Source organism: Nannospalax galili, unplaced genomic scaffold (genome assembly GCF_000622305.1).
Source record: "Nannospalax galili isolate Female #2095 unplaced genomic scaffold, S.galili_v1.0 scaffold34, whole genome shotgun sequence".
Lineage (NCBI taxonomy): Eukaryota > Metazoa > Chordata > Mammalia > Rodentia > Spalacidae > Nannospalax > Nannospalax galili.
In genome coordinates this window covers 6,602,407-6,624,102 of record NW_008338996.1, presented here as the reverse complement: position 1 = coordinate 6,624,102, position 21,696 = coordinate 6,602,407, and the positions used below count along the sequence as shown (strand labels likewise).

The 21,696-nt window shown below is 39.7% G+C and overlaps 1 protein-coding gene across 6 annotated transcripts in view; it reads right to left on the bottom strand.

The window, feature by feature from the left end:
* Nucleotides 1–21,696, bottom strand: part of Astn2 (astrotactin 2) — a 1,043,712-nt gene that overhangs the window by 217,552 nt on the left and 804,464 nt on the right. For all 6 annotated transcript variants that reach the window (XM_008833484.3, XM_029563720.1, XM_029563721.1 and 3 more), the window contains one exon: nt 16,944–17,209. In XM_008833484.3, coding sequence (XP_008831706.1) covers nt 16,944–17,209 — 266 coding nt within the window. The remainder of the gene's footprint in view (nt 1–16,943; nt 17,210–21,696) is intronic.

The following is a 21,696-nucleotide window of genomic DNA, read 5'->3' as shown; positions in this document are numbered from 1 at the left end:
ATGTCAATAGGCTTGGAATGAATTTTTCTGTATGAAACTGTGTGTTTTGACAATGAAGAGGAGATCTTTTTTAAACATTGGAACCTAATTTAATTTTATCTCTTAGAGAGTTTATAATGAGTATAAGATTTTATAAGTGTAATAATTCATCTGTAAACCTAGAAATGTACAGCCAATTTTGAAAGAGATGTACCCTAGCTCAGAAAAATGTTATTGAATAGGTTAATGCTGTTGTAATGAAATGCTTCTTCTAATTAAAAAAAAGAAGAAGACTTAAGATTCATGTGACTGGAAAACATTGAAGAAGTAACACTGAAGGATGAAAATCAGTTGAAAAACAGGTCCAGCTATGATGGTGTCATTTATCTGAAAGAGTATCGGTTAAAATCAGGAAAGAAAACTGTTACAGATCTTCTTCTACATGTCAAATATTATTACTAAGTGCTATCTCTGGATTATCATTTAATTTACAAGACCTTTCTATAAAGCAGGTATTTCTAAACTCATTTTACTAATTATAAAACAAAAGATTTAAAAATCAGGCATCAAAACATACAGACACACATGTTGTAAAGCTGTTATTTGAACTCCTGTTTTTCTGGTTCCAGAACATACAGTCTCTCTAGTAAGTCAATAGTTAAGACCCACTAGGTAGAGAACTGATAGGAAGAGTAAGAAACAGCAAAGAAGGGAAATGTATAGGAACATATTTTCACTCAACATAAAGGTGAGCCTCTAGTCATGAGGGAAGAAGCTACTTAGATAGGACCTAACAAGCTATTCCTGGTGGTATTTAATAGCAATCTCTTGCAGAGCAGAAGAGTAAAGAATCAGGTAAGAGATAAGAGTCAGCCTAGATGCCTAAGTAAGACTTTCAGTTATTTTATCAAGGGGCCTTTTGTGATCATAAAATAACACAAAGGAGTATGGACAAGGCAAGGACCAAGAGGAAGACTAGAAAGCATGAGACACAGGACAAGTAACAGCTTGCTCTTCTTCAGCAATTATTGCATGCCAGGCACAAGGGTCAATAGGTTATTATTCAACTCATTTAATGCAGTATAACAACCTCAAAAGCCAGGAATCAGTATGACCCTCACACCACATCTGAGATAGTTAGGGCTCAGAGTCCCTCACCAAAAGTCATGAGGAGAAAAAGAACAAGCAGAACTTGACAAGAGATTTGTCCTGATCAAAGATAAACAGACTCTTAAGGACATTAAAAGGTCCAGTTCTTCCAGTAAGTGAACTTGATGTACAGGTATAGCAATACTGGTTTTGTAGATTGTCAAAAACAACAAAACAAAAAAGAAAATAACAAAAAATTAAAACAAAAACAAGTGTCACCAAGTCTCTAGACCTAACTGCCAAATTAACAGAAAAACAAGGTCAGAAGAACATGTTAAATAGTATAACAGGGATGAAATGAGAAGAGCCCAGGCTGAGAATTCAAGGACAAATAATTGAGTTTTAGCACGAAATATCCCAACATACACATACACAGAGAAAGGAGAGAGAGAGAGAGAGAGAGAGAGAGAGAGAGAGAGAGAGAGAAAAGACTCACTTAAAAGCCAACCAGGATATTTTAATTTTGTTTCAGTTTAAATAAACTGTAAATAAGAATATAAGAAAATCTGCTAAGCCTTCAAGTACCTAGACCTGATAATACAGAGTTCTGTGGTTTGAATGAGAAATGTCCCCATAGGCTCACGTGCTTGAACATTTGGTGTCCAACTGGGGGTGCTGTTTGGAAAAGTTATGGAATGTTTAGGATGTAGAGTTTTCCTGGAGGAAATAGGTCCTGGGGCAGGGCTTGAAGTTTTATATCCTTGCCCCACGTTCTGTTCATTTTGTCTGCTTCCTGTATGCATGTGACGTGATCATTCAGCTTCCTGAACCTTCCGCCATGCCTCCCTGTTGCCAGGTCTCCCCCTAGTCCCCATCGTGGACACTCCCTCTGAAACTGCAAGTCAAATAAACTCTTTCTTCTATAAGTTGCTTTTGATAATGGTATTTTATCTCATGAACAGAAAAGTAACTAATACATAAAGGACTACTTCTAATTTGAAAAGCTAGGTAGTAATATTGAGGCTATTTGATATTTATCTTTTAGACAAGTGGACTTTAAAATTTATATAAAAATCACCTAATGTTTGGGGTGTATCTTGAAATTACCAGGACACTGGGGAACCAGACAAAGGAACAGTTGACTCAGGCTCGAGATGAGTTGTTCACTGATGAAATTCAGTGACAGGTACAAGGAGGTCTGTTATAATGTTATACTTTCATATGTTACACTTTTCTAAACAAAATTAACTTTAGGGTGATAGAAGCTTCTAGAATTATCATGGCTCCCTGAAATAGTAGAATGTGGAGACAAAGCTAAATTAAAAAAAAAAAAAAAACTCATGGTCCAAGGAGAAGCTAGATTCCTTGTCATGTTCCCCTCCTCTCAGGATATAAATTTACCATCTGGAACACTTTTTGCTCTGAGATGCTAAGGATGATGTGACTGTTGACCAGAAAAGGCACATTTCTGTAACAGTACAAACTCATGCTGCCTTCAACAACAAATGCCTGATGCTTTGGGATGCACATCTGGAATGAGTTTTTTTCTTCTTCCTCTTAGACTAGAGAGAACAGAAAGAGGGAGTTGCATTGTTCGTGAATTCTCTCTGGGCCCTCAGTATCACTGATGACTGACGATGTCTAATGACCCAGGAAGATCCACCCCCACCCCTTGAACAGGGCTGAGCTTCAGCAGGGATGGGGCCTACAGCTTGCTCTACTCCTGGAAGCTCACACTTCTCTGGCTGGGACAGTCTTAGCACGACACCCTCAAATAAATGATGGCAGTGTGATGAATGAATGGATGTGGAACAGTTGAAAAGGGGATTCCTGTCCTGGCTCTGCCATTTGCTGACCCTGTGGGAGCTCAAGGGATGGCTGCCTATATGTTCTGAGCCTAAATTTCCTTATCTATAAAATGAAGATAAATGTATGGCACTATAGAGATGATTACAGTAGTGAGCATCTGTGAAAGAACCATGTAAGCAGATCAGTGCAAATCGGTGACCTCTACTGATTCTTCATCTCTTCATTCTCATGTATTAAATTCCTATTATGTATCTGACACTATATTATATACAGATCATTGATACAAATAATTTGTCCCGTCCCTGATCTCATGAAATCTACCCTTGGATATATAAGAAGAGATGTGACTCAATAGAAGTGGCATTGTTCTTTCAGTCAGGGAAACAGAATTCTCAGGGGCCACGGAGAAGACATTTGACAACTGAGACGATCAAACAAAAACTCCACAACTCTTTGAAAGATGCTACAGAAAGAAATTTTTTAAATAGACGAGGGCTAGGAGATGGCTCACTGGGTAAGAACACTTGCTGTGAATGTAAGAGAACCTGAATTCAAATCCCCAGTCCCCATGCTAAAGCTAGGCATCACTGTGAATGCTTCAGTCCACAGCATTGGAGAGTTACGATAGGCAAATCCCAGGAGCCTGCTGGCCAGCCAACCTATCCAAAATGCTAAGCTTCAAGTTCAGGGAGAGACGCTATCTCAAAGTATGATGATAGAGCTGGGTGTGGTGGCACAGGCCTTTAATCTCAGGACTCAGGAGGCAGAAGGTCGTGGATCTTCATGAGTTAGAGGTCAGCCTGGTCTACATAGCCAGGTCCAGTCCAGGCAGGGTGATATGGTGAGACCCTGTCTCAAAAACAGAACAAATAAAAATATGGTGATAAAACAGAACAAATAAAAATATGGTGTTAAAAGTAATCATTTGATGTCCTTCTCTGTATGTGTATCTGTGGTTGTATACATCTGTACACACATTGAATGTATACCACACCATGAAAACAAGCATATACAGAGACAGACTAATGCTAGATCAAATGCTTATATAATTCTTTTTATTTCTCAGTTTACCTACTCTTTCCATGTAGAGGAAGAGGCACAGATTATAATGAAATAATCACAAAGAAAGAAATTAAACCAGAAAACTGCTATGGAAGAAAGAGGAGGAAACTTAAGAAAATCAAAAACAAGCATAAGGGAGGATTTACCAAGTATGGAAGCCTTGCTCAACTGATGAGTGAGCACCAGTCTCCTAAGAAGAGGTCAGGGGCAGACAGGTATGTCTCCACAGGAACAGCTACTGCAGTCTCTTTAGCAGAAGAAGCAAAATGTTCCCAGAAAATGGAAGATCACTATGGCTGGAGGACAGAACAAGGCATCAAGGAGGATGAGGTGAGTTTCAAGAGATAAGGAGGATCCAATCCCAGCAGCCCCTTGGGGGTCATGGTAAGGACTTTGATCTTGATCTTAAGAGCAACTGGAAACCAATGAAGAGTTTGGGAAATAATGTGTGCATGCTTCAGTGCTGAAAGTATCAATCTCACTGCATGAAAAATAATATATTTAAGTGGAAAGGGTCATTGTTAATTGATTAGGAGGCTACTACAATAGCACAGGGAAAACGTGGATCAGACAAGATAAAATGAACAAATTAAGGAATTCCTTAAGAAGACAAATCTAGAGGATTGATTAATGGGTTATATGGGAGCAGTCAGGAGACATTAGAAAGGAAGCTATGAATCGTGGATGCCCCTTGTCTTCAGAATAATGAGAACTGAGGTAGAAAGCACCATCAGAGGATGGATAAGAACTTTCATGGCAAATGAAGTGCAGATGTGTGCCATGGACACAAATGGACAAATGGGAGATGAAGAGACTGAGCAATGTAATGGGGCGGGGGCAGAGTGAATGAGGATGAGTCCATGCAGAAAGCAGATGTGGTTCCCTCTTCCAGAATTTTAGTCACTAAGTAAAGAATTAAAGACATAATAGCTGGGAAAGATGAGCAAAATGAAATGATAATGTCTTTAGTGCATACTAGGGAATTATTTATTACAGTCTGAAAGATGGAAGGAAAGAGATAGAAAAATAAAATGCAGCCAGCTGCTCCAGACAAATCCTAACTCTATCAGCTATGAGGAAGCGATTAAACTTCTCACACATTGGGACAGGATGATGATGATAATGATAAGGATGATGATGATGGTGGTGGTGGTGGTGATGATGATGATTATGATGATGATGATGATGAAGTGGACATGTGAATTTGATGAGAAGGTTCAGTGTGCTAAGTACATCAAGTGCTTTAGCTGGGCCCAGGCACTACTTCAAGTGCTAGTAAATACCTGCTATTGTTAAAAGCACAAGGGAAAGGTCCTCCACCACCAGTTCCATTTCTTCTTACATTCAGTCAGAAGGTTCAATGCCCCATCAAATTGAGCTACTGTCTGATATGCAAAAACATCTGGATTTGCTAGGATTTCATCTTATATATCTTACTGAACCAGAAGTCTTCTTGTCCCATGGAAGAGCTGCTTTTTCCAGTTTTGTAAGTAGGCAGCCAAGTATTAAGTTCTTCTTTTGTAACTGACCATGTGTATGTTGAGTACTATGTGGATTATCCCCTTTCTTTTCTTTGATCTCCCCTGTTGCCAAGGGTTGCCTGACAGGTTGACTCCTGGCCAGCTCACCTCCTTCTCAGAATCTGAGATGGAGAAGTGGCCCACAATAGCAGGAAGGATTTAAACTACATTATAAGAAGTACTTGACTTTCTTAATCCCTAAACAAGGAATTCCCCCATAGGAATTTCAAAATGAGAAAGGTGTACGAACCACAGCTTCGGTTAGGGCATCTCAAGTGCCATGTTGGAACTGACCTGGGAATCTCAGAGAGTACAGGTTCTCGACTTCATCAGCTAGAGAAACAGAATAGGTCCAGTGACACCATGAAGCTAAATTTTAAACAAAAATTTCCTCAGTCTCATTCGAATGATTCTGATCCTCCTTGAGATACTTTATGATTCGTATCTCTATGCCCCATCGAGCACACGTCTCTCTTATTTAGTTGCACGTACTTGTTTTTCTCCACTTTTTCTTGCTATTACTAAACTATTTATTTTCTGTCTCTCAAACATACTCTGTTAGAAATTTTTTTTTCAGCTGATGGAGATATATATCCACTTAGATCTCTGATGTATCCCAAGTGACCAGAACGGTGCCTGGCCTCTAAGAGGCCGTTGGTCAATATTTACTAAAATTACTTGAACTGGATTCCCTCTCTCCCCAAACATCACATATGTGAACTTCTGCAGTTTTTCTCCCAACTAACTGATCCTCTTCTTTGAATGCTTTAGCATTTGGGTGAAAAATATTCAGGAAATTTCCTGATGCCATGGATTTTTTTCTAAGGAAAGACAGTGACAAAAAAAAAAGCATATAATTTTGGACTGAGGCGTTAACTCAGCTGGTAAACTGCTTACCTTACAAGCACGAGGGCATGAACCCAGAACCTATGCAAAAAAAAAAAAAAAAGCCAGGCATGGTGGTGTGCACTTACAGCCCAGCACTGGAAAGGCAGTAATAGGTGGAAACTTTGGACTTGATGGCCAAGAAGCCTATTTATAGAGTTCCAGATCAATGAAAGACCTTGTCTCAATAGCAAAATGATGAAGTGAGTTAAGGAATGACACCAAAGTTTGTGCTTTGACACCCCCAACACACACAAGTATATGCATACCTGGTCAAATATGTGAAGCCCCACACATACATGCATGCCTATAGGCACAGATCTGTGCAGCCATGAACATAAACACATGAAAACACATACACACACAAATACATAATTCTGAATGAATTTCCTGAGGCTGATGAGCCAAAGATGCTTTAAAGTCTAAGATGCAGAGATCTCAAATGAATAACTGCTATAGTTTGAATGAGAAGCATCCCCTTTAGGCTCCAAATATTTGAGTACTTGGCCCCAGTTGGTAGTGCTGTTTGTAGAGGTTAGGAGGCCAGCCTTGCTGGGGGAAGCACTAGGGGAGGACTTTGAAAGTTTACAGCCATGCCCCACTTCTGGTTTCTCTACTTCCTTCGAGTGCTCGGAGATGTGAGCTCTCAGCTTTCTGCTCCAAGCAGCCTCTACCCCAGGCCTCCCCACCGTCATGAACTCTTATCCCTCTGGAAATGCAAACCCAAATAAACTCTTCTTTCTAGAAGTTGTCTTGGTCATGGTGTTTTATTACAGTAACACAAAGGTAACTAATACAGCTGCCTTCCTAGTTCTGGCCTCTAGTACTCACTTGCATTGTTGCTGTGGGGTTTAACCTAACATTCATATCTAGTTACACCTCTCGATTTATACAAAGTCTTAGAGGGCTCATATTCCTCAACATAGCACTCCAAGCTGCCCACAGCTCAGGCCACTGCATAACATATTTTTTTCCCACTTTTTTAAAATTGTTTGACAGTTTCACACATTTGCATAACATATTTTAGTCATTTTCACCCCTCCTCACACATGTATTCCCCTCCCTCATTCTCTTCCCTGTCCCACTGGCACTGTTCTTCTCCACAAGCCCCCCAGCCTCTCCTAAATCTTTTATACCTGCTACTGAGTGATTTAATAAGAGTGACTTTAGGCTCAGACATGTTGAAGTCGACTTTATTCTTTAATTTTATTTTTATTATTTTTAAAATTATATGTATGTGTGTCTGTGCACATGAGTGCAGGTGCCCAAGGAATCCAGAAGAAGGTTTCAGATCCCCTAGAAAGGAAGTTATAGGCAGCTGTGAGCTGCCTTATGTGGGTGCTGGGAACTGAATCCAGAATCCTTTTCAAAAGCATAATGTGTGTGCTCTTAACCACTGAGTCATGAGTCATCTCTTTAGCTCAATTCTTAACTTTTACTTAACCATCTTGGGTTTCAATTCTCACCCTTCATTAACTCCATGATCAGAGATAATTTATTTGCTTTCTAAACCTCAAGTTTTTGTTTTTCAGTTTGTAACATTAGCATTATAGTGCACGCTGCAAAGGTGCCGTGGGGAAAACAACATAGCAATACATATAACACACTTTTGAAATGCCAGACACAGGTGGTAGATAATTAGTATCACTATTCTTCCATTCTGTATGTTTGACACAAAATATTTTTGTTACATTTATTTGTGTGTGTGTGTGTGTGTGTGTGTGTGTGTGTGTGTGTGTACAGCTACCACAGTGCACATTCAGGCATCAGAGGACATCTTACTGGAGTCTGCTCTCTCCTTCTACAATTTGGGTACCAGAGATGAAACACACATTGTCAAGCTTGGAGGCAAATGCCTTTACCAACTGAGCCGTCTTGCCAGACCTGACACATAATTGACAACTTTCTCCCCTTCACTTCCAATAGTCCTTAGTATAGTTGATAGTTTGGCAAACATTTTATGTCAAAGACTAGAGAGGAGATGTGTGGTTACTACTTATCTCTTGTCATTGTAGCAGGAAATAAACCACAGATGTTGTATAGATTAATGTGTATGACTATGTTTTATAAACCATATTTATAAAACCAGGTGCAACAGGCTGGATATGGTTCATGAGCTGTAGTCTTCCAATTCCGGTCTAGACTAGATTTGGTATAGTATAGGTTTTGCTGGGCGTCAATATTCCTATCTGGTAAGTAGGAGTAACAGTAGTATTACCTTCATAAGTTGTCGGATGGTTAAGCATAAAAAGCCCTCGCTCAGCACACTTTGTGGCACAGTACATACTTCCAGTAGCTATTATTAGCTTCATCATCAATAAGTCTGCCTCAAGCTATTTTATCATTTGCCCATATGCATCTTTACTTCCCCCAAGAATCTTTTCTAGACACTTCTGCTCATAGTTTCTCACTGTTTTATGATTCTGTTGTAATACTTTTATTATGAAAATCAGTCATGCATTAATGCAGCATATGTAATCATAAAGCAGCTTATATGGCTTCTGCTTCATCTACCAAGCTGCGAGCTCCTTAAAGACACAGTCTATCCTATTCCCCTTTGTGCCGTGCTTCTAGCACAGTATCTGGAACTCACTAAATACTTTCTATAAGAGAATGGTAGTGACAGGGCTACAGTGATGGTGGTGTTGGTACTGACAGTGATGGTGATGAGGTCATGGATGTGGTTATGGTTGTGGTGATAATGATAATGGTGGTAGTAGCACAGTGATGGTGGTGCTAGTCATTGTGGTAATGGCAAGGAGAGATAGTGATGGTGGTGGTATTACCTATGGTGTTGGTGGTAGCTGTGGTACAGTGATGCTGGTGATGCTATAATGAGTGGTGGAAGTCGTTTTTATGGTGATAGAGATTGTGATAGTGATGATGATGATGGCAAAAGTGATAGTCATGATAGTGGTGATGGTAATACAGTGGTCCTTGTGGTGGTAATGATAAAGTGATTATGGTACTCATTGTTGTGACAGTGATGGGGGTAAATAGGTATGTGAGGCCACTGTTGTGGTGGTGATGACAATGATGGTCCTAATAATGATGGTAGTGGTGGTGGTTCTAATGATGGTGGTGGTAGTGGTGCAGTGATGGTGATGGTGACAATAGGAATAGTCATGTTGAGAGTGGTGTTAATAGGGATGGTGGTGGTATTGGTGGTGGTGGGACAGCAACGACAGTGGTAGTAATGGCAACAGTCACTGAAGAAATGGTAGTGGCTGTGGTAAAGGGATGGTAGTGGCAATAACTGAGGTAGAAGGGGGTTGTTTGTTAGTTCCTTTTCAAAGGTAATCACTTAGAAGTCCCTGCTCAGTTCGAGCCAAGAAGTGGAAATGAAGTAAGCAAGTCTTCTTGGCAGAGCAAAAAGAGCTGCAGGAAGGTCAAACAACCACAACAAGACCAAAATTATACATGACCTTTCCTAAGGCAACACACACAAAAAAAAGACTCACAGGACTGGAAAGCATGAAATCTAAGGACTAGACCCACACTATTTTTCAGCCTTCAAGATTCTACCAAGTGATCTCTTCACTATTCTACATGAGACTCCTGTGGGTAATCACTACCCACTTTTTAGTTGGGGAAACTGAGTTTCGAGGAACAAAAGACTACTATGAGGTCAGTTGTTTGCCTCCTTCAAATTCAGCCTTGGCTATATATGCTTGGTAAAGTTATTCTTCATGCCCAGGCCTTAATTTTATTGGTCATAAATGAAGAAGTTGATCTGTAAAATAAAAAGGATAAGATTTTAATCTCTCTCAGCTAGGAAATGAGTTTTCAGTGGGATGGGGTACAAGACAATCATATCTTTCTCCTCCCAACACTAAATTTAAGAAGTGAATCTGACACTGCCTCTGAATGGGAAATAAGCTGAAGGTAATTAGATCCCTCCTTCAACCTCAAAAATATTTCCCTTTTATTATTTGTTTTAGAAGTTAGTATGTGATGGCTCCAGTTGTTCTCCATTATTCCAAAACTTCTAATCATCTGTCTTTTGGTATTTGTCACTCTACTGAGTGTGAGGTAGCATTTCATTTGGTTCTGATTTAGTTCTCTAATGACTGATGATGTTCAGCATCTTTCTATTGCTATTAATACTATAACTTCTTTAGACGTATGACTATTGAAATATTTTGCCCATTTTAAAATTTGGCTTATTTGTCTTTTACCATTGTTTGACATTTTAAGCTGTTAAAATTTTAAATAATTGGATACATGGCAATAGATAACACCAGCTACACTTCTGTATTTTCTTAGAGGAAAATATGAGTTTGATACTTTTCAATCAGTTACAAGAAAAAAATTACTAATGTTTCCTTAAAGATAAAAACATGATATTTTCATGACTGATACTGATATTATAGAAAGGTATTTAGTATATATTATAGGTATACAAACATATATTTGAGGTACAGGAGTGAAACCTAATCAGGAGTAAAACTGAAAATATATTTTTTAAAAGAAGTTAGATCTGATCTTATCACAATACCAAAAGGGAACTTTGGATAAAGTTAGCTTATATTTATCACTCAGATAAATAGAGAACAGATCTAGACGATGGAAGTTCATCCACTGTCATATAACAATGAAGAACAGAGCCTAGTGTTCCAATTGTCTAGTTCACCCAAACAAAACTCCCAACCCCGAAATGGATAGGGACAGATACTATAATTCTAACTCTACAAATGAGTAAAAGAAAGGTCACACAGACAGTAAATGGCAGATGTGAGATTCAACTCCAGCTGTCTGGCTTTTCACCATGACATTCCTCTGTCTTCCCCACTTGGAGACTCTACTTCACCCACAGGCTAAATTAGCAACCACACAAAGTCTTCTACATCTAAGTACTAGTTGTGCAGAGCCAAATTCTGTGGCTTTGGGCTGTGTAAGGGCCATTTAACAGGTGGAGGGAGGAGAATTATGCATTAAATTCTCCATCACAAAGACTTTTTTTTCCTGTTTTACTTATTCAAAACCACAGTGTAATTAAGGGCTTTTTTCCAGCTAACAGAGAAGACATCTTCCTTTCCAATGTGCTTACCAGAATGGATCCAAGGAGACCCCAGTCATACAAGGAGCTGGTGTCCAGTGGACACCAAAGATACTCAGAGCCCACCTGGGCTGTCCAGAATCAGAGGCCCACACTGTTTCACAAACTTAGTTATGTTATATTCGTTTTCTGTTACTCCTTGACCTATAGATCATGAAGTTGGGACTTGGGTGTGCACTCCAGTGGTGTGAGTGAGCATAGTATGAGTTCCTGAAATGTTAATAAAATGCTCAAAATACTACTTCACTTGTAATATACCTTTTTAGGTCAACCAATGATCTCTCCCATACAAAATGGGAATCCAACTCCAAATGGCATGCATGTCGGGCATCAGTAGTCATCAAGTATTACCTAGAAGAGGGAGTACCCAAAGAAGCAGAAAAAAAGGATCCATTTTTCTAAATATCATAGACACTTGACTACTACATGGTGGGCAGTCATGAACTCACTAGCCTCTACTTCCCATAGAAGTACGTATTGTCAGTCCACAATTCACAGTTGTGGAAACTGAGGTCTGCTAATAGCATTCAGTATTACACAGTGAATAGGGGAATGAAGCAGGATTCCAAGCCAAGAAGTGTGGCACAGAGCTTATCCCATCTCCTGTCAGGAAGACAAAGTATCTTGCAGGAAACTCAGAAACAAATCATTTAAAAAATAGTATTGTCCCTACCAGACATCATAGGCTAGCAAAGTAAAAGCCTGATGCCAGGAATGGATTCCCTCTTTTTTAGGCTGTTGACCAGGGATCCCATAGACCCTCAAACAATACTGGTCATTGCTCCTCCTCTTTGCTCTTGGTTATAAACCAGAATACCCCAGAAAGATCCTATTGCTGAAGATACTACAGATATGAACTATAGAACAAGCAAGGAAAAAAATCAAGCTGGTGCTGACTTCAAAGCCTAATCTCTACTGGCTAACTTTCAGAGTGCTGGAAGGTGCTACGCATGCTACCTGAAGAGAAAATTAATCTTCAACCTTATCCAACTGTGACCTGTGAGATATAACTGGTCTGGCAGAATATGTCCACCAGTGCAATAGTGGCACAAATATTATAGGAGTAACCCACCCCTCTTTAATTGGCTTGAAGGCTTGCTTCAGAAGATGGAACATTACTTGACATTGATATCAGGTCTAAGAACCTCTGGTTAGATAGGTCACAGGACAGAAAGAAGAGCCTAACACTATCATTCTGCTAAGTAGATATAGTACTAAACTGCCTCCTGATGACTTACTGTTATATCCATAAATTGATGCATCTGCCAATTCTCAACAGAGAAGCTTCCTTATGTAGCAGATGGTAATTAACAGAGAACCACAACTGGCCAGTGTGCAGAGAACAAGAGACTGCAGACTGCTTCTCCCTGAATAGGACACTATATCAAACTTCAGCCTTCCGAGGCTCGGGGATCACTGTAGAAGAGGGGTAGATTATAAGAGCTAGAGGTGGTGGGTGGCAGATACTCAGTTACTCGTATGAACTCACAGCAATGGTAATAGCATGCACAAGTTCCATGTAAGATCAATCCAGACAAAATCTCAGCATAGATAGAGGAAGTGGGTAACAAACCCCAACCCTATCTGAAGGAGTATTGGCAACTGATGGCTGGTGGGAGGGGGGGAGTCAGTCACATTTAAAGGTGATACTCTTTGTAGGTTTATCAGGCTCCAGTGAATGAACCCACACTGAAGGGGCATTTGGGGGTACAAATTTGACTCTATATAGACCTTAATGCATATACATATGAAATTGGGTGGGGGTTGTAAGGGAGGGGAATCTAAATATGATTGAAATATATTGTATGAAATTTGCAGAAATTCATTAAAATAATTTTTAAAAACTTATTCAATCTGGTTTTTTAGATAGGAAAATAAAAGCCCGAAAGAGAAAAGAACTTCCCAGCGTCTTGTCATGACTCAGTGCCAAAGACCTCAACTCCAGGTCAAGGCTCTTTTGTGTTTTATCTACATGGTCATTCTTGAGCATTCAGAGACTGCACAGAGATGGAACAGCTATGGAAGAAGGGGCAGTGACAGTTTAAGGGGGAATGGGAAACAAATGGCAGATGCCAACCTTGCATGGCCATGTGCCAATCCTCCAGAATAACTTCTAAATATGCAGTGGAACTTCCACATACTCTGACTACAATCTAGGTCCCTTGAAAACATCTGATGCACCTCAGCCCCTAGGCCACCATGACACTTTACAGAAAACTGTCTGTTGGTTCAGGGAAAGGAAGAAGAACCTGGAGACTTAAGGGACACTACTTGTATTCAAGCTACAACGTTTCCTGCAGGAATCACTAAGAGGAAGAAATGAGGAATAAAGAAGACAGGATCCGTGTCTGCATGTCTGCCCTCACCTCTTGATGGTTCATTGCTATCTGAGCCATATCACTACCACAGCTGCCACAGCTCTGCTGAGTTCTTCCCAGCACTGCCCCTGTACCTCCTCCTCAAGTTTTGATCCAAGACATGCTGGTTCTCATTCAGTTCTTCAATAGATCATGTTTGTTCACTCTTCAGATGTTTACAGGAACTGGCCCTTCTGTCTGGAATGTTCTTGAGCTCTGTTTCCTCCACCAAACCAAGTCCTCTTCATTTACTTTATGCTACTGGTACCAAGAACTCAGTTTAAATATCACTTCCTCAGAGAAGTCTTCCTGGAGCTCACAAAATCCCTTGGCATACACTTTTAACCCACCAGCCCAAACTTGTCCTTGGTACTTTTCAGTCTGACTTCACATCATGTGACAGTGTCATGAATATCTGTCTTCTCTACAAGTCTATATATACCACGAACATAAGGATCATGTAGGTGTCATGGGTATCATGCAGTAGTAGAGTTCCTATCTAGCATGCATGAGGATCTGGGTTAGATTCTCAGCATTGGGGCGGGGGGGAAGATTACATCCACTTGTAATAGACATAGTGTGGGTACTCAAAAATAATGAATGAATGAATGAATGAATGAATGAATAGTACTTCCAGCTTGCCAGGTCTCTTACAGGGAGAACAGTGACATCTAGTGTCCACTTTCACAATCTCAAACACCAGTGTGGGTACTCAAAAATAATGAATGAATGAATGAATGAATGAATAGTACTTCCAGCTTGCCAGGTCTCTTACAGGGAGAACAGTGACATCTAGTGTCCACTTTCACAATCTTGGGCTTCTCTGAAATATCATGCATTGACTTAGAAATACTTAACTAGATTTCCAAAACATTGAACATTTCAACCATGTTGAGCAAAGCTGGTATAAAGTCCAGACATAGGGGACTCTGGCTCTTGATCCAAAAGTAAAGGAATGATCACCTTCTCAACTGCCATACATGTGTCAGGAACACACTGCAAAGGTTCCATAGCTTAGCTGGTATTGTACATACTACAGATGAAGAAGGTAAGAGGCAGCCATTGGGGTGCACTCACGGAGCAGTAAATAGGATATTCATAGCCCCACTCATGAAGTTCCAGAGACACAGTCCCACATAGCCCCCAGTGTGCTGTTTTGCTTGCCCTCCCTCACACAATACTAGTTAGAACACCTGTGTTATTCCCTGAACATTGCAAGAGCATCTTCACATATATCCCTGCCTCCAGTCATATTCCTATAATGTGCTCTCACACTGAAGCCAGAGGCATGAAGAATATGTGTGTATTGGTTGATTATTGATTTCTGGTAGTTTGGGAACCTTCAGTGTAGCCACAGAATTAGACTATAGATGATGCTTGGCTCTAAACTCAAGCTCATTCCATGTCTTGTGTGGTGAGACTATTCTTATTCGTTCAATATTTAATAAATAGTTTTAATGCTATAATAAACTCTAATAAATCTACCACCAAGTCATAATTTAGAAATGTGGTTAATAACAGGTAACATTTGTTTCCTTGTGACATTGCCTAACTTCCCCAACCCAAGATTATCCTCATGTCCTATATTCAATATTTCCTTGCTTCCTTTGGTATATAGTCTTACTGTACTGTATTCAGTCTTCAAAGGCAGTGCATTTTAGGTGTGAGTGTGTTTCACTCTACAAACAGGGAAAGGATAATGTGCTATGTAAAAATCTATCTTTGGACTATATTTTCTACATTTACTATTCATTCATTTCACATTGATAGGAGGTACCATAAGTGATTGATTTGGGCTACTATAATGTCTACTATATGAAAACTCCACCCATTACTTAAGTGCTCTACAATTGATGGTAACGTGAGTTGTTCATATAAGACTTTTTCTATAGCACAAACCTAATCCCACCAGTCTCTGTTAGTCATATATATATCCATTATTGCATCATCCCCTAAAATAGGATCCCACTCCACACCTGGCTTACAGTATCCCAATTTATCAAACGCCTTCAGCCCCTTCATGTCATGTGGTCTCCCTCCGTCTCCGGGCCTTAGTCTTGGGGAATATCTTCAGAAGACTGCATAGCCCTTGTGCCTTCTTAGGTCATCAACCTGATGCTCTGCTCACCTTAATCACAAACCTTCTCTGTCCTCTATAAAGCCCTATCTGATCCCATGCCACTTTTTAGCACTTAGTTAAGAAGGTACTGTGAGGGGCATATACTCCATAGAGTTCTATCGGACTCGGTCATCTACTAGATTGACTGCTGTCTGCCTATGAGTTGCTACAGAGGGATGAGTGGGGATCAATAAAAGATGTTTTAACCACTTTCAACTTCATCATTGAACAACAGTAATATTACTATTCCTAAGTTATGGACCTTGGTTCCTGGAACACTGTACTTTAAAAAGTGCTAAAAGGAAAAGGAACAGAAGAGATATTATTTCATGGTTAAACACGTTCCGTTCTGGAGAGAACCAACTTTGAGAAAAACACTTCAGGTCTGTGAAGTTGGCTCAGTAGGCTTGACCATATAGAACTGCCATTTTGTAACACAAAAATAAAATGGTCAACCATCAGCAATTTCATGTAAATCAACACAATTTTTTAAAGTAAATCACAGACTTGGAAGAAATGAAACAAACATTGCTGGTTTTTTTCCAAACACATGCATTCTCCTAGGTACCTCAGATAAAAGGCATTTCTCTGTCTCCGTGGTAGATACGTTCAGACAATGACTGAGTTGTAACTTACGAAACTGGAATTAGCATTTGCTGCCTGCAAAGCTTGGTCAACTTAAAGTTTTTACATGTGATCCTGCATATCCCTCTTTGTCCATATGATCTTGTAAACCTCAGGTAATTGGTACAAAAATATCACAGGCTAGGTCCCTGAATCTCTTCTCAGAGTGAAATCACCCTATCAATCAAAAACATCTATTTGAGACTATACAAAGTAATGTCTACTATGTTAGGACACTGAGGTCTGAAGCTTCATCAGTTATTGTAGCCAGTATCAGTTATTGTATACATACTTAGAGTATAACAAGGGATCAATAAATGCCAGTAATCATCAGGTTCCTGTTGATGATGATTACGACTATCCCTGGAAAAGGGTCCACAAAGGCAGGAGCTAAGAAGACTGGTCAGGTTTGGCTTGGCAGCTGGGCCAAGGGAGCTCACCTCCTTTGTGCCATTGTCTTGGATGAGGGTGTAAAGTGGTACCACACGGTTAATCTCCAGCAGCACGGGCGTCGGGCTCAGCTGCTCCTTGCCTGGCCGACGGCAAAGGTGGCAGGTGGAGGGACAGCGGCCCTTCTCCTCACAGCGAATCTCCACACCTGAGATGAGTTGGTCATCTGACAGCATCTGGGCTGTCAGCAGACCGGAGAGGTAGGTGATGAAGGGCATGGACTTGAGCTCCTTCTTGCTGCCCAGCTCTGTGGTCTCTGGGGGTTTACAAAAACAAGCAGTAGCACAGGTCAATTCAATATTGTTCAAAGGACCAAACTCGTAAACCCACAAAGAGCATGTACTGAGGAGTTGGCACCTGTTGGAAAAGAACAAAGATAATGGGGTGATTTGTTCGTGATGCTTTGGAAAGATCTCTGGCCTAGGGGTTCGGGGAACAGCAGCAGGTCTTCTTCTGCCATTTACACTAGACAGTCCCTGGCTTTCTCTAGCCTTCACGTTCCCCATGTTAAATTTGTAGGTTTCACAAAGATTCAACAAGCAAGATGTAAATACTCAAAGATATTTTCCCCAACCAGAAATTCCCTTCTATCATTAACTTAAACAAATTACACCCTTCCTTTAAGTCTTTCTTCCAGTTTTATATTTTCCATAAAACAGTATATGAGAGAAGTATGAGATTTGGGTCAAGCCAACTTCAGTTTAAAGACAATTTTGTTTGGTTAAACCTCTTCAACTTTGGAAAATCTCTTAATGTTTATGACATTCAAATCATTAATTGTTTTGAAATGGGGCAAATGAGGCAATGAAATCAGTTATAGGTGCCGAATGACATAGAAGGATGTGGAATTGTCTGGAACAGACATTATTTCTTCTCTCTTTGGGGCCTCACCTGTTCCCCGCTCTTCCTGCTCATCTCACTGTGTGTTCTCTGCGATGTGATTCATGCATTCTATTCTGTGCTCCATCTTGTGACCTATACCACTGGTATTTCTCATCTGTTTCTTTGCTCACCTATCCAGCTTTTTTCTTGTGCCCTAGAAATCCTCTATGACCATTCTGCTCTATTTTAATCTACCTCTTTGGGAAGTCTTTTCTTGTTGCCTAAACTGATTGTCGGAATGAATACATCTACTTCAGAAATGTTCTTAAATTCTCTTTCCTTTCCCATTTTCTCTGACTTCTTAAATCACATTACTAACTTTGAAGAGCAGGGCCCATGTGACCTATTCCTGGCCATTTTGAGTATGTAATATACTTAGTGTTCAAAAAGGGAGCTAGCAGAACTATGAGTGGCTGGAACTACATTCATGATCTAGGTTAGAGACTCTGAAACGCTGAGGAATCCTAGAAATTGTAGGAAGTGGGCCAATTTGTAAAAGTGCCTGTCACACAAGCCTCATGACCTGAGTTCAGTCCCAGGAACCCACATAAAAGTGGGCGTGGACAAAGGGACCTGACTCCACAATGTTGTACTCTGGGCTCCACACATATGCTGTGATGTGCATGCCCACACACTCACAACACATACACACACACACACACACACACACAATTATAATATTAAGCACCTCAGCAACTGCTTCCACAGGACAAGAGGAAACTGAGTAGACACGTGCCAAACCCCATTTCAGCTTCAAATGCAACAGTGCCCCTTTTATTCAATAGACTGGCCTTCTCTACAAAATTTTATGCACAAAGAAAGGGTTCCGTGCTGTTCAAAATGCTCCAAGAGGCAATGTGATGAGCATAACGCCGAACATTACATTGTAGACTATGTGACTAATGACCTTGAACATGTGCAAGGCACAATCTAAGTACCAATGCAGAGGGACCCTATACTACGAGACAAAGTGTGGTCCAGATGGCAGCTTCTGCCAGGCCTGGTCAAAGCAAGATAAATCCCTACTTCAGTGGACACATGGGCCCCAGGCACTGAGGTCAAAATGAAAAGTAAGAGCTTTCGCTAGCTCTTCCTCTCGGCTTGCAGTGACATGCAGCTGATCTGGAAATGGGCTTGCCAATTAGAAATACAAATAAATGCAGCCTTCATTCATTATTCCCTGTGCCCTCGGGCCTGGGATCTGGGCTCCACCTTTTCTGTCTGGCTGTCATCAAATGCCTATGAACATCAGATCAAAGGCTCTGGGGGAGGAAGACAAGATTTCCAGCTAACCATTCCTTCAGAGGGATTAAAAAAGGGTAGTTACTATGATAAACAAAACAAGGCTGTGAAAGAGGTGTCCAGAGCTGAGCAAACTGAGGGAGTCTTATACGTAGCCAGGTTAAAGGACATGATAATGATGGTGGCCTTTGGACTTGTAAGCCAGACAGTTTTGAAGAAGGGTGACTTCAAACTTGGTAGAGAACAACCATTTGGGGAGCAGAGCAGGAAGAAGTCAGAGCAGTGAAGCTGTTAGAAATCAACTAGCTTACCTTCTGGACAAAAAACTATGGTGCATGAGGCAAAGTTATGGTCTTGTAAACAAAGTTTTATTGGAACACACACACACACACACACACACACACACACACACACTCATTTGTGTACTGTATATGACCACAGTAGAAGAATTGAGTAACACTAAAGACTCTGTGCCATGCCAAGATTAAAATGTGATGTCTCTTCATAGAAAAACTTTAGTAACTCCTATACATAACTCTAGTTCACAGAGTAGGAAATAGAGTTTCCAACCCAATGGACTCATCTACGGTCACACAGGAGTACAGCAGTATGAAGCATTTGTAAAAAAGTAAAAACATTGAAATCAAACAACCAATGTATTTATATTGTGACACTCAAAAGAGAAAAAAAATCAGAGTGGGACATCTTTTCTTCCAAATCCCAAAACAAAGTATTGAAAGAATACTGATTAGAAAAGTATGATAGAATATAATTCTCCAATTACAACCTAGGAGAAAAAGTATCTCAAGAAGGAAAATGACTTTCCAAGACCATATTAGTGAGTTAGTGACCAATTCATCACCTGAATTACTATTTTATTTACTTATTTTTACAGTGCTTGGGATTGAGCCTAGGGCTAAGAGAAAGGCAGGTTGGAGTATCTGTTTGCTTCTTTACTTTGTTACTTAGTTATTTTTGACACAGAAAGAATTTGAACTTATGATCCCCCTGCCTCTGACTCCAAGTACTGGGGTTAAATACTCATGTGCCACTAGTCCCGGCCAAGTGTCTTAAACATTAAGACACAGAAGGCATTCCCCCACAATTGCATTTTGCCATATGCAGATAATTTAATTGAGAAGAAATTTGATTTAGTCCTGGGGGCGGTTTTTTGGTTTTGTTTTGTTTTTTAAGATTTCCCTAGTCAAACAAATATTCCTAGTGACCTAGCTAAAGGTATAACTAACCATTTGCAACAAAATACTCAATAGACCTTTGGTATTCTGCTGTGACCAGTAAACCTTTAGCGTTTTCAATTTAGCATCCTGTTGTAAGTGGTAATCAAAGGCAACAACCCAGGCTAAAATCTGCTTCTGAGCAGTAGTATAAAATTAACAGAAGAACTAAAGGGTTGGCCGTGCAAAAGAGGGTACTTGGCAGTCATTTCAGTCACACTTTTAACAGTTAAGGAACCCAGGACCAAAACAGGGAATGAGACCTACCACTAGATTCCATCCACATTTATTAAGAACGCTTTTTTCCAAAGGTTCTACCATGTCGAAGTTACAATGTGGATGAGAATCACAGCAGGGAAGGCCATCAGCTATTTAATTAATTATTCCTCTGTAGACATTACAATTGTGAAAGCTATGCTTCTGATTCAACCAACCCCACCCTGTGGCTAAAGTCATCTTTCCAAAAGGCAAACTCTATAGCCCTCCTCTGCTTAAAATTCTTCTGAGATGCTTTACTACTATTAAGATAAAGATCAGTACTATTTGTGTGATGAGCAATGTGGGATCTAGACAACCCACTGCTTCCCCAGTCTGATCTCTTACCTGTCCCATCTCATTTCCTATTTTGAGCTGCAATGACCTTTAACTTTCTTGTGTCTTTCTCTCAGTTCTGGAGCATGCTCATCTCCCTACAAAGTGCTTCCTTCCATTCCACCCTTTGTCCTTGATTTCTCCTGGCTGACCTCCATTCAGGCTTCGGATCTTAGTTCAAACATTAGTTCCTCAGAAAAGTCTTCTCAGAATGTCCCATGTCATCTGTGTCTATTAAACTTTCTTATTACCAAACCACATCCTGATCTCTGCATCCTCTGTCTCAAAAACATAAAGTCCATGAAGGCAAAGGCAGTATGTTTTTGCAGATGTCCATATCCACCTCACACAATTCCCGAAGTACAATATATTTTATAAAATCTTTTTTTCTTTAGTTCTAGGCCTTCCTTCATTAGGCCCTCCTTCATGCTAAGCAAGCATTCTACCACTGACCTATATTTCAAGCCCTCCTTATACATGTATGTATATATATATATATATATATATATATATATATATATATATATATATATATATATATATATATATATATATATATATATATATATATATATATATATATATATATATATATATATATATATATATATATATATATATATATATATATATATATATATATATATATATATATATATATATATATATATATATATATATATATATATATATATATATATATATATATATATATATATATATATATATATATATATATATACATACATGTATAAGGAGGGCTTGAAATATAGGACAGTGGGAGAGTGCTTTC